Below are 13865 nucleotides of genomic sequence, written 5' to 3'. Positions count from 1 at the left end.
CAATTGTTTCAGTATTTTAATCTAATATTAAGTGGTCACCAGGCACTTTTCCCAAATATATGTACTGGGCAATTATTTCTACATCCTCACCATGCAGCATTCCATGACGCTGGGTTTAGGATTGGTTGTATTAAGCCTAAAATCTATTTTGTCTTTCTGATACATTTAGGTAAAAAAAGTCAATACAGTAAGCACTGCTAGTCCCTTTCAGTGATGAATGAAATAATCCAACCTCACATTTACTCTGATTATGTCTATGTGTAGCTTTCAAGAGCAATCGCTGTAATCATCTACCATGATGCAAACGGAATACAAATGCAAAGGGGCCTCCATTGAGAAGAATTATAATCTGACAAGTAATTGGTAAAGAAAACAACTCTTAATTAATGTACTGAAACACTGACTAAACAGATTTTAACAGTGACTTATGGCAGCCAATGAAAGCTTGAAAGAATAAACTAATAATAGAAGGAAATGATGAGGTTCGGAGATTTTAGAATTTACCCTTAAAACTGAATAAGTACTGCAGTCATCTATAAAGTGTGCAAAGGGTGTCAAAGTATTATGTACCAGTACAAATTATGATTTTTTTAATTTATTTCAACTCCTCATGGCAAAGATACAACCTCCCGCAACCCCAGGCTAATCCCTTAGCAGCAGCTGTAGCACAGGAATTGGCAGAGATTTTGAAGTGACTGAGTGCTTGCTGTCACTGTTGGTTCAGAAATACTGAATCTCCACAAGTTGTATTCATGGGTGTGTACCTCGAGGAACTGTGCGTTGATCTTGAACTCTGGTACCGGACGTCCCTGCTCCTGGGCCACCTGCCGGCGCTCCTCAATGCCCTTGAAGAGGTGATGGACGGCACGAGGAATGATCCCCAGCTCCTCCTCCACTATGTTGACATCAAAGCCGGTCCCCATCGTGTACGTCTTCCCTGATCCTGTCTGGATGGGAAAGAAGACATGTTCAGCATGGGCTAATGAGATATCAGCTCAGTTAGCTAAAACATGACTCTCCGCTAAAACATGACTCTCCTACGTTTCTATTTTTGACAAAAAAAACAAAAGTTGGTGGTTTGAAAACAATCTTGTTTGTAAAAATACAAGTAGTTATGTGAAAACTAAAGAAGCACCAATAACTCCTATTACAGCAGCTCTGTTATAAAGCTACAGCTAGCATGCTAAGTCTGAAAAGCAGCTCACTGCAGGCTACAGTACATTTGTGCTACAAATAAAGAGCAGAACAGTAAAAAATTATAATTTTCTGTCCAATAACCACTTGAAAATTTAAACCAAACCAGCTAAATTTAATTTTAGAATTGTAGAAATATATAATATATAATATTTCTACAAAAGTGTACACATCTGAATCTAGACAATAAATGTTATGACAATAACTTAATTGTAATAATGGTTTTGTTATAAGTTGCTTTTTCTCTTTTTAATTGAAAAAAAAAACCCATTTTAATATTTATATTCCAATTCAAATGTATTTCTTATATTTTCACATAAGTTTATTACAGCTGTGAAAAAATGGTGAGCATTTTTCATTTATAATGAAAATTTTCTAATCAGAATAATTAGATTTATTGTCTCAATACATTTCATTAATGTCTAAAAAAAATAAACAAAACTGACAGTATTATCAGAAAATCTTTTATTATTTTCTCCACTGTTTGTTTCTTTTAAAATGGACAGAAAATTTACATTCAAGCAACAGGGGAAACCATTTCTTCTCAGTCCATGAAGAGTTTGCTCTGTGTTTTCGGCTGCATTCGATCTGCCAAACTGAGGCTTAAACAGCCCGGTGATCTTTGGATGAGACAGATTTACTCTGCTCTGCCATGTCGTTAATGTCTGTTTATATCTGCAGCCCAGCGATCTTGTGATGCAGCCGAGTGGGTCGCTCTAAATCTAGATAAGTCCCTGTAAAGAGGGACACATGGGGGGCAAACAGGCCGATCTGGGCCAGGCCATCCTCTCTGTGTGAACATGAGCTCCAGTCAGAAGTAGGCCAGCAGCAACACAACTTAACGCTGCCACACATTAAAGATGAATGGTTGAGATATGAAGGCGCTCTGAATCATGCGAGTGCCTATCCATCAGGAGCTCTGTATCTATGGCAACCTGAGTAGTAGGAGAAGAGAGATTTGACGTACTTCACACCGTTATGATTTAGACTAAAGGTGGACTGGACGAGCAGATATTAGCTACAAGCTATTGTTAATGGGAGCTTTCTAATATCAGCATGACCATACAGAAAAACACAAAGTGGGGTTTGTAAAAAATATTTTCAGTGAATGGAAGAAAAACAACAAAAAATAGTATATTTTTATTTTATTTTTAATTTTTTTAATTTTTTGTTTTGTAACTTGGGCTTCACATTTTTGTCATGTTCTTACTCATGTTAGTTGGTTGCTTTGGTAAGTTTTTTTAATAATTATTTCATTACTTTTTAAATTTGATTTATTTTATGTTTGATTTTTTATATATATATAATTGGAGCGTCACATTTTTGTTGTGTTTGCTGTTCTGTTAGAAAATAATTTAAAAAAGAAAGTTACAAAAAAACATACCAAGAATAAAATGTTTTTGATCCTGCTATAAATTTATATTTAAAAAAGTTGCACATTGTGAAAAAGCTTATTTTTGTCATTCATTTCAGTAAGTGAAACTCATGTAGAATCATTAAGCACACAAAGCTATGTACAGATATACAGAAATATCCAGATAACGACAACCCAAATTTCTGTGCTTTAGAGAAATAGAATACTTTACAAAATCACGCTGAACTTCAAGCCACATGGATTCTGTGCCTCTCCTCTCCTCCTTTAGTTCCTCAGAACCTGATTTCAAAATCAAAAACTTCACTGTCAGAACTTTTGGACCGCTGAGGAACAATTCAGTTCTTTTTCTCTTTAGGCCCAGGTGACTCTGACGTCTGGTTCAGGAGTGGTTTGACAAAAGGGATCCAGCACTTTTTCCTTCCACTCAACCTTCTATGAACATACTAGGCTAAAGTACTTTGAAACCCCAGCTTCTTTAGCACTGATCTATTGTGGCTTCCTTTCTATGTTGACAATGCCAATGGCTGTCTTGTGTACATCTGTTCAGTCAGCGGTTTTATCCATGATTGTGTAAAAAATGCTTTTCTAAATAGGGGGTGTGTATTTTCTGAGACAAGGGAGTTTGTGTTATCGTCTATAAGCCAGAATCCTCAAAATTACAAGAATTAAAGGTTGAAAATATTTTATTACGTGTATTAAGAATGAGCTTTTCTTTCTGAAATGAGAAAAATATTTTTTCCACAATATTAATTTTTTTAATATGTACCTGTATGTGCAGCACAAACAAATCAACTTATCAACTCCAAAATAAGCTTGAACTACCTCACATTTTAACCTACTGGTTTCCATAGCGACACCTTAAAACTAAAGAGATAATCCATGTCACCAATTATATATAATAATCTCATAATCTGAATTTGATGTTCCAAACTGACATTCCTAGTAAAACTATCGCTATCCAGTCAGCAACTAAAATGTAAATTTCCAGTTTTTCTGCTTAAAATGTTAAATATTCTCTTTTATAGATTCCCCAGCAACGTCTTCTCTTCATTTTCCTCGCAAAGAGATGAGCTCAGACAAAAATATGTTCCTACCAGCGAGGCTAAAAGCGTCGTCGGTGCTGCAGCTGCAGCAGGCTGGAACAAAGGCTTGCCTGTCCGTATGCAAACACGGTGGCGTTGTAGCCCTCGAAGCAGCCCTCGATCAGCTTCTCGGTGCAGGTGGAGTAGATGGCGTCCTGCTGGGAGTCCATGTCGAACACAAAGTCGTACGTGAAGGCCTTGTCCTTCCCCAGGATGACCTGAGGCTCTCCAGGCATCACGTACGTACAGATGTGGCATCCCTCGATCTTCTCCCTGGGCAGCTGAGGACGGATCCTGTGGACAAAGACACAAACGGTCTAAAATGGGATTGTTTTATTAGAGCCGACTGTTTAGGATGGGAATATGAAAACGGTCTGTACTTTTATAGAGATTTATCAAGTCTTGGGATGCAACTACTGACTTCTCAAGAGCAAACAGCATCAAAAATATAATTATAGCTTCATGTATTTATTAAAGACATCATTGAATTTAAATTGAATCAGTTTAATCCAACAATCATATAAAGGTGACAAATCTTACAATAACTAATCCAATTGAAATATCAAAAAACAATAGTAAAAGTATGCTTCTGGGAGCATAAATATTTTCTCCCTGTGCTGTTTGAGTCTCCTTTCCCACAGCAAGCTTCTTGTGTATTCCAAGTTTTATTGTCATGAAAAGCACAAAATTTGTTGAACATTTTGTTGACTTAAAACATTTAAAAGGCTTCAGGTCTGTTGAGATGCAATGGAGAGAAATGAACAGGACAAGCATCACCATGGAGAAGCTCAGAGTCCACATTCCAGTCAATGGTGCTTTCAAATAACTCTTCCTTTTCCATCATATGTAGCTCGTCATAACATAACTCTAAAAACTCTCTGTTCAGTCCAGTCAGTCTGACGCTTTAATTTGAACTTTAAACCAAAAACGTGTAAAATATTCCACAAAATACCAGGGGTTTGCCTAAAACCACCTTATAAATTCACCAAGTATCTGTCTTTTTTTTAAAACGATTGCCAAAATGTGAAACCTTTATTTTCATACAATGAATGCTTATATACTGTATATTTACATTAGAACAGGGTATTGGCTTTCAGTGACAATATATAGTGTTTACTGCACGTTACATAACATTAGAACAACAAAGCTGGTGTAGAAACAAGAAGTCACACTTTGACATAAGCTGTACGTGTGCATCTCTCATATATTTTTTGTTAAAGTATGTTGGTTCTTTCTTCATTGAAGTTACTTGTATTGGATGGAAAATACAGAAATTTTACTCAAGTAACAAAAGTAATAATATTCATAATAATATTACTCAAGTAAATGTAAAATGTACAGTGCAGTAAAACAATTTTTTTTTCTAAAATGTTACTCAAGTAAATGCAAGTAGTTACTACTCATCTCTGCCTGTGTGAAATGCAGATCAAAATGTAAGTCATTTCTGAAATCTGGACTAAATTTTAGCAACAAACACCAACTGCAAGAGAATCTATTCCTGATGCATTAGCATCCCTGAAAAAGCAAATACACTAAATCAGTAAATCACCTCTACTACATCTGCAAGCATGACTAAAAGTTTTGGACGCGAGTGTGACCGGATCTGGAAGAAGCAGAACATCACGATCTACGTTTAGCATCATGCTTGTCTCATTTGTTAAACACATTCCAGATCTGAAGATTATCTCCGCCAACTTTTCACCATAATTTCATCGCTTGTCAGGTTGAGGCTTATTCATCTCATTCAAAGCAGATCATAGACCATAACAGTTTTACCAATTAGAGGAAAGAATTAGGACAATGATAATTTCTCCATTTACTCCTAGCTAACGCTTTATTTGCAACCACACAACCAATTTTGATCCTTTTCTGCTTTTCAAACACATTCTCTTCAAGGCTTCAGCTCCCAAACAAGCTGGGAAGAAAAGCACCTGACAGCAAGTCTCTCTCAGCAGTGTGGATAAGGGCCTCATTGTGCCTCCAAATTCAGGAAAGAACAATACGGCCAGTGGACTACAGAGCCACCATTGTGTTCGTCTGTGTGATACTGGAACCCAGCAATGACACCAACGCCTCGGCTGGACGGAGGCGAGGGAGGAGAGGTAACGACCTGCGAGGAGGTTGTGACATTTAGTTACTCATGATGTGGTCGGAGATGTTTTCGTTAACGCCAAGATTCCAATTTTGATTTTATTTTTATGTTGCTAGCTACCATGGATAATATTAGAATTGATTCATTACCTAAAAACTACTTAGTGATGGAGACCTCGGAGATGACAAGCTGTTTGAGTTATTGAGCAGATCAGCGACCACAAACCCGTAAAGTATTTTAATTGGCTTTCATGGCAAATTTGCCGTATTTAACCAATTACATGTTTCCTTGGCCTTTAAGAGTGCTTTTGGAAGTGTAATCCCATTCAGTCCACACATAGGCCTGCGGGGGTGTCTTTGTTTCACACCATTTAACTCACTAATTGGGTTTGTAATCCCGTTTTTCTGTCTCTCCCAGAGTGCCTTCACACCCGGGAATCTGACCACATTTCTTCCGTTCCTTGCTTCTCATCTGCAAGTAATCTCTACACTTTTGTTGAGCAGTCTGTTTTTTAGCTTCTCGTTAGCACTAGCCATCTTAAATCAGAGGCAGATTATTTGTCAACTCCAGTAGCTTTGTGTTTAGAAGACGTTTCATGACTGAGTTTAGAGTTATGTTGGTAAAAATGAAGGGGAAAGGCATCCAGACTGTATCAACGAGGGCCTAGCCTATTTCAGTGCTGAGGTCACAGGTCAGCTGAGGGTCAGGATTTGACTACTCTGCTGTAATGTTGGCCACAAACTGACATTAAAATCCAGTAAATAAAAAACGACAATAAGAAGAGACATATTGACTTTAATGCCTCAAGAGGATAAATTCATCCAGCTGAGTACAGTCCATGATTCCATATCATGTAGAACAATCTGTAGCAACAATAAAGTTTTCTTTTTGGTCATCAGTCTCTCACATCAGTGTAGAAGAGTTTTGTTTCACTCTTATTTACAACATTGCCTCAGTTCATTGTTGTTTGCTGCCATAGATCTCACAAGCCCCTTGTCCATCTTCAAGTCTCACTCTAGCAGGCCGCTGTCCGATTTGGTTCTAGCCAGGCTAGCTGTCTCCACTGCCAATGAGTTTCTCACCAAAGTGGGCATAAATAGGGCTAGTAACGTAGGCATGCAGTGAATGCCCAGGAGCTGAGGTTGATGCTCCGATAACATTGTTTTGCGCAAGTACTGTTAGGTGGCCAGTATCTCTAAAATCTCTTGGTATATTTGTCCGTCTTGGGCTCCAGTTGACGCATGCAGCATCAAAAGGACGGGGTAACCACAATTGATAAAAAATTTGGACCTCAAGATTTGATCATCTAGCAATTTGTGGTTTGCCATCTGACCAAGTGCTACAGTCTTGTCACAGACTCTACATACTAATCAACAAATGCAGTATGCTGCTAGTCAAATCGCTTGCGTGGAATACCCACCTAGGATCATTTTCTACCACCCTTGAGGTGGTTCCAAAAAACGGTGAGTAACTGAATAAGTTTGGGCCAAATACTTCATCATCACTTTTATCATTATTACTATAAATACTTAAAGAGTGATCAGATTTAAAGTCTGTATCACCCACTTCTATGCACATTTGTTCACAAGAACACTTGACCACCTAAATCCTGTAGATGACAGAAAGTGTAAGTTTTCACACTGCTCTTCCATTTTGGTTGCATCGTGTAAAGTACATAATAAGAATGAGGAATCTGTTGTGTGTGTTTTTTATGTTACCTGTAGGCGGTATAAATTTTATTAACTGGAAATCTGATAATTTTCTGATTTCTTGATGTGTAAACACTCAGAATTTATAAAGGGTGCACCTTCCTTCAGCGCTGACCATATTTGACTTGTTTGAGTCACCTGTGTTCAGATGTTAACACTAGAGCATGCCTAAACCTGTCTCCAGATGCCCCACACCTCTAGAAATCACTGGCGGACCGGTATTATTAGTTTTCAAGATTAAAGAAGTTAGTCATATCTAAATATATATTTCAAATAGAAATTCTAAGTAACAAGGCATGAATCTATAGAATTATTGTTGACCAACATGAAAAGGATCAGAAATATTGATGTTTTTTTAATCTATGGCCAAAACAATTACCTTGTACAGGCAAAATTTATGGGTTTTTTTAATCTAAACAATAAAGCTGCAGTGCAGATGACTGTGGTGGTGATAAGGGAGGAAGGAAAAACTGCAGCCAACAATCTACAGCAAGTACACAAAAGCTGCAACTCTACTCCCAGTGGTCACTGCAGAGTAAACAAGCCTGGTCTTTAAGAAGGGATTTGCTGAGTAGAGGACTGTAACACCTTGAAAAAACAGCACTACGTCACTCTGTCCTTCACAGAGGAATACATCAGGTCTGAGGGAAGGACGGAGAAGGAAGCAATTACAACAAAATTTGTCACACGTTGACTCATCACCACTGCAGGCCAGTTTATAATCTGTGTCCTCCTGTAAACAATGAGGAAGAAGTAACTGCTTTTTTTTTATTTATTTAAAAATCATTCCTAGCTGGATGTGGCCCAGGAGGGAGGAGCTTAGCTTTCAGTATATCCAGTTAAACAGGATGTTAATTACTGAAAAACAAAGTGAAATGCAGCCTCTTGCTGTCACTTATGTTCATCTCTCTGTCAGGTAATCAAAAATGTCAAATTTCCTCCCTTGTGTTCTTAAAGTTGTCTTTAAAAACACAACGGGCGGTGAAAGGGTTGGGTAAGACCACATGGATAGAATACACAGTTTCTGCAGGTTTCACCATCTCAAATTTAAGATGTTATAAGACCATTACGAATGAAATACAAGACCTACACACAGAAACATAAAAATGTTGTTCCGCCTTCTTATGATAAATTTGCACTTTATCCATGATAAATGCAGAAAAAAACACTAGCTAGCTTGTCATCGGTAGCCTCAACCGTCTTGAATCACAGAACGCAACAAACGTTGTCCACATACAACTGGAAGCTTTGTCCTGTGATTAACACATTTAAGGTCAACTTATGTTTCTCATTAATTTAATACCAATAAATCAAGGAAAACCCTTCAGACATCACCAAGATTGTAATTCCAGCATAATGAATATGCTGGAATTGGACAGTTGTTAAAAAACACCAGGTATTATTTCTGCAGACATTACAGAAACAGAGCAGAGCTGGTTTCTGCTGAGCACACAACTTATCTAGTACAGCCAATACTTTTGCAGAAATTCTTTTACATCCATACACACACACACACACCCCTACATACATTCTTAAACAGAAACCCTGCTCTAAAACTCGACCGGAACAGTTCTGTTTCATCATGGAGTCAAAGGGGACAGAAATCTGTCGATTCAATGCAACAAAAATGCATGGCAAATGCCAAGTAAAAACACACCGGCTTTGGTGCTTTGTCTGTGCAGCCAGCAGGACCACCACAGTGGGCAAAGAGCTCAGATGACAAGCTGGCACAAAAACAGAAACGAGCAAAAAAAAAAAAAAAAAAATTAGAACAGGAAACTTCTGGCTGAGTCAAACTAACTCCCTTCCTGCCAAAAGATTCATGAAGTCATAATCACCCTGCATGTCTGTGTGTCCGGTGCGCATTTACTCGGTGTGTGACACAAAAGAAAAAGGTTGCCATGACAACCCATAACAGAAGGACTGAATTAAAGTGTTAATCCGATCCCAGCAGGATATAATGCTGCTCTGGCTGTCTAGGAGATGCCAAGGGGAAGAGCATAAGGGAGAGGAAAGCAGTCAGCATTCTGCCACCAATCAGACTGAAGAGATGATGTTCATCTGCTGCTGACCCAACAGATCAGACAACATGGGGCTCAAAACACGAGCAAAGTCATTCATCTTTTAGATATAAGGATACATTTGTTCTTAAAGGAGAAAATGTATGCATGTATGTAAATTCCAAGCACAGACGGGAAAACTAGGCAGTCAAGAGGCTGCTGCATCATAATTAGCAGGAGTGTGAATGGAGGAGAAAGATGTTATGTCTCAGATATATTGCATAACCCTGTTCCACTAGATTTCAAACAATCACAACTAAAAAAACAGCGTATTAAACACGTATTAGTAAAAAAATAAATAAATAAAATCAGGTATATTCCACTTTGCAAGTATACTCCTATTGTATAGAGATTAGTGCTGCACCAATTGCAGTTTTCTGGCCAATCGCCAATTATAGATCTTTTCAAAAGCTTAACCTGCCGATTCCAATTTTGTCCGATACCAATTTTTTTGGTTTCAATATAGCAAGAAAGTTATAGAGTTGGCAACAGTTTGGTAACTATTGTTAATTGTAAGCATGCAGACATAACTTGGTGAGCCGATCTGTCAATCAAAGCTTTCTCACCGGAAGGCAAAAGAGGACAGTGGTCTTAGTCCTTTGCCACACTAGATACGATTGGTGGATAAGATCGGCTTCACATGTAAAAATCGGCGGATCACTGTTCTCCCAAAATTAAGGAAATCAACTCAGCTGGCTGATAAATTGGTGCAATAGAATGCAAGATATATCAGCATTAACATCATAATTGACCTATGTTGGTCATTTTTAACATATTAACAGTATCAGTTTGAAAGGTAAAAATGTGCCAATATCAATAACTGATATTTATTTCCATCTTATTACTGTTTGTGTATGGCTTCTTGGAGCAAGAAGGGGTTGATTATGTAGTGTGTGTTTGGTAATGTGATCATAACAGTTAAATATCAGATATTGCTCATCACAGCAAAATTAATATGAATCCAAGTTTTTAGGTACATGTATCTACTATTTTATGATCCAAAAACGCATTGCAAACTGAATGAGTAGCTGTGTTAAATATCATAATTTTGAAATGGACCAAAATAACTACGTTTGATTATTTTTACATTACAGTAAAACTGTATTTACCACCAGGAAACTGACTGTCCCCTTTAGACAAAACCATTAGGAGAGAAATAAAAAGTCAGATTTTAGGAGCCATAATATAAATCAAATGTAAAAAAATAAAATAAAATCTGTAAAATGACAATGATTAAAAACATTCCAGTAAATCCATTAATGGGAATGTTGATGGGAATTTCATATTTCATCAAGAAACTGACATTTCTTTTAAATTTTAATGATTTTTTTTTCTAAAGTTAATTTGGAAAAGTTGTAGAATCTCACTGTTTAAAAAAAAAAATTTCTAAATTCAATTTCTATAAATAAATTGCAGTTAAACCGTTTTCCACTGAACGCTATCTGACAGCAGTGATTCCTTATTTCTGGACAGAATGTGTATTAAAGTACCTTTTGTTTTAATAACATGACCTCATGTTGAAATGCTTACCAGTGCAGCAGGATAAGATGGAACAAAATCACCACATATTTTACAGAAGGCCAGAGCTTACAAAAACAGGCCAGACACCCAGGCCTCTGCCAGGACACAGGGACTTGTTTAATCTGCATGGCAGATTCATGAAGGCAGACGCCATCCTGACCTCACTTTGTTCGTTTTCCTCTAATACGCCTCAAATGCACAGCAATTCCACAGTTTTGAGGACTTAAAGGGAAATGCCCTTTTAAAAACATAATGGGGGCGTCCTAAAGTGCTGCAGCATGCTGATAACTATTTCACTGGTTCCTGTAGGTCAGAGCTCAGGGAACGGACCGCCCCTTAATAAGCAGGGAGGGGAAGGTTGGCCAATAGGAGGGGTTTGCAGGAGTTAGATATGAAAACTGCCAGGGTCAGATGGGTTCCAGTTATAGGGAACATGGACTACAGGTACTCAGTGGTTCAAAACTCTACTTTACAGAAATGTTGCATTTTACTTGGGAGTCTTGGTCCCACAGTAGAAAGGCACAGAATGCAAGGTGCTTAGGCGCTGTGTGAAGTTTCCAGGTTCAATAGCTGTTTCTATTCAATTGACATGCAAGTTTTGAACAAAAGTTTAAAATGTTGCAAAGAAGAACATGCTAATAATGCCTCATTTATAGAGCAGAGCATTACCGTTTCTTAGAACCCCAGTAAACTAGCATAACCCAACAGAATTTATGCAGCCAAGAGACACACACAGAGCTAATGATGCACCTGAGCTACAGGCTGCTATCAAAGTGGCAACAGGCTAATCTCCATGCCACACTGCGCTGATGAATTCATGTAAAACAGAATCTTGACTAAGTATTGAGTGCATATACTGCACAGTAAATCAGTATGTGACCTCTCTTTAGTAGGTGAAGAAATTTGTGTACAAAAAAATCTTAGGTCATTTTTTTTTCTTCAAAAAGTCTTTTGTAAAATTCTTAAAGTGTGTGGTTTTATTTAGTCATAATAAGAACTTAAATCTGCCACTCTTAAATTATTCCATTTCGTCAGAGTTTTTCATTAAACCACTAAAATTAAGTTTATAGTGATATTTATTTAGGTGCACTTGTAGTATTCCCAATTAGAAGATACATCATGTGGCATAAAGTGTTATGTACCTTCCCAACTTGATTAAATGTGTGCACTGAGTGGTTCTCAATGCACAAATGTACTGGTTCTGGTGGACGGCTCAGTAAACCACACAGCCAGGAGTTTCCTCATTGTTCTTGAGCTTTGAAACCATTTCCATTTACAATAAAGAGATCCAAAGCCTGCTGGGGCACAGGACTGAAACATGATATGTCCGAGACATTGATACATTGTAATCACCAAAGAAATAATTTGCCATCTTACTGACCACAATAACATAAAATGATTACAAGTGGTTATTTTTAAAGCTTCTTTTTTTTTGACTTGTTGATCCACTTCATATGGACACACCAGAGTGCTATGACTGATGCAGCCTTTTCAGGAGTGGAAATTGGAAACCAAACTCTTGGGCCTATTATGAGACGGGTTTAGTTACATTTGGATCATCTAACTTGGTGACTCCCAACCTGGGGTTCCTCCTGCCTAACGGGCGTGTGTCAAAAATCACAGAGGGGCGGATGAAGTTGCCACCACAAACCAAGTATTAAATATAATTATACACATTTATAAAGTAGGGCAGGAATTTTATCACAAAGAGGTTAAAAAAATGTCTAAAACTTTTTTTAAATTTGAGCTTTAATAACATAAAGCTACATAATTTTTAAAGTTTAATCAGTAATACTTTTATAACAAATTTGTCAGATCATGATTTCTTGGTTAATGTCAAGTTGTCATAACAAAACATTTTGAATAATGTCAACTTTGTATTAAAAGTGTCATGATTTACCGAATGACACTTTATGACAACAGTCATAAATATTCATGAAGACTTACTCATGTTCATGACAGGTGTTATGACATGTTTATGACAGGTGTTATGACAGTCATATTCACAACCCATCAAATTAGGTGTTACCAAAAACAGTCTGTGTGCTACACTCAAGAGACAGATTCCTTTGATGCATCAAAGAGTGATGTCATCACTGCTGATGTCATTGTTACCATAGGAACTGGACATTCTAATTGTGCATTCACACCAAACACGTTGGTCAGTCTGGTTTACATTTAAAGTGTATGTGGAGCACTCGACGCGTCAAACGATCCAAACGGCCTCCACGGCCCTCGACGCTCCTCCACATAGACTTTGAATGAAAACCAGATGCTCAAGACCTGTTTGGTGTGAACGCACCAATAAATGTCCAGTGTCATATTAGGTCCATCATATTAGAACCAAAGTCCGGTCCTAATATGATGGATTCATTGCTTTAGGTCAAGGGTAACGTTTAGAGGCAAGATGTGAATTAAGTTTTAGTTAATGTTAGGTTTAGGAATAGACTAGTATTGGTTAGAGTTAGGGAAAATGTCTGGGTTAGGCAAAATCGCAGCTACTAAAATGAAGAGAAATCAATGCTAAGTTCTAATATGGGTCGAATAGTTTTGACAAACCTGTATAGCATTTTGTTTTCTAAATCATTCTACAAATAACCAATGATGATATAATGTTAGGGTGTTTTTCCGCCAATTGCATAGCTGCACTACACTAGAAGTCTAATGCGTTGAATGATTGGTTACATTCAACGCATTAGTAACCAATCAAAACCAAAAGTTTGCCTTTTGGCTCTGATTGGTTGTTTCTGGACAGCAGCAGAGTCACAGATTTTCACAGATTTTCTGCTTCATATTCTACTGTCAGACACTTTTAACAAATATTCATCCATC

The 13865-nt window shown here is 37.5% G+C and overlaps 1 protein-coding gene across 1 annotated transcript in view; it reads right to left on the bottom strand.

Annotated features, from left to right (window-relative positions):
* kif21a (kinesin family member 21A) overlaps positions 1 to 13865 on the bottom strand; it is a 54471-nt gene that overhangs the window by 30519 nt on the left and 10087 nt on the right. Inside the window, 2 exon segments of the mRNA XM_032546075.1 lie at positions 765 to 947; positions 3723 to 3945. Of these exon segments, the coding sequence (XP_032401966.1) occupies positions 765 to 947; positions 3723 to 3945 (406 nt within the window).

The sequence above is a fragment of the Xiphophorus hellerii genome, chromosome 2, assembly GCF_003331165.1.
Source record: "Xiphophorus hellerii strain 12219 chromosome 2, Xiphophorus_hellerii-4.1, whole genome shotgun sequence".
In the NCBI taxonomy this organism is placed as follows: Eukaryota; Metazoa; Chordata; class Actinopteri; order Cyprinodontiformes; family Poeciliidae; genus Xiphophorus; species Xiphophorus hellerii.
Note: the sequence above shows the minus strand (reverse complement) of the source record. Positions and strands in the feature narration are given on the sequence as shown.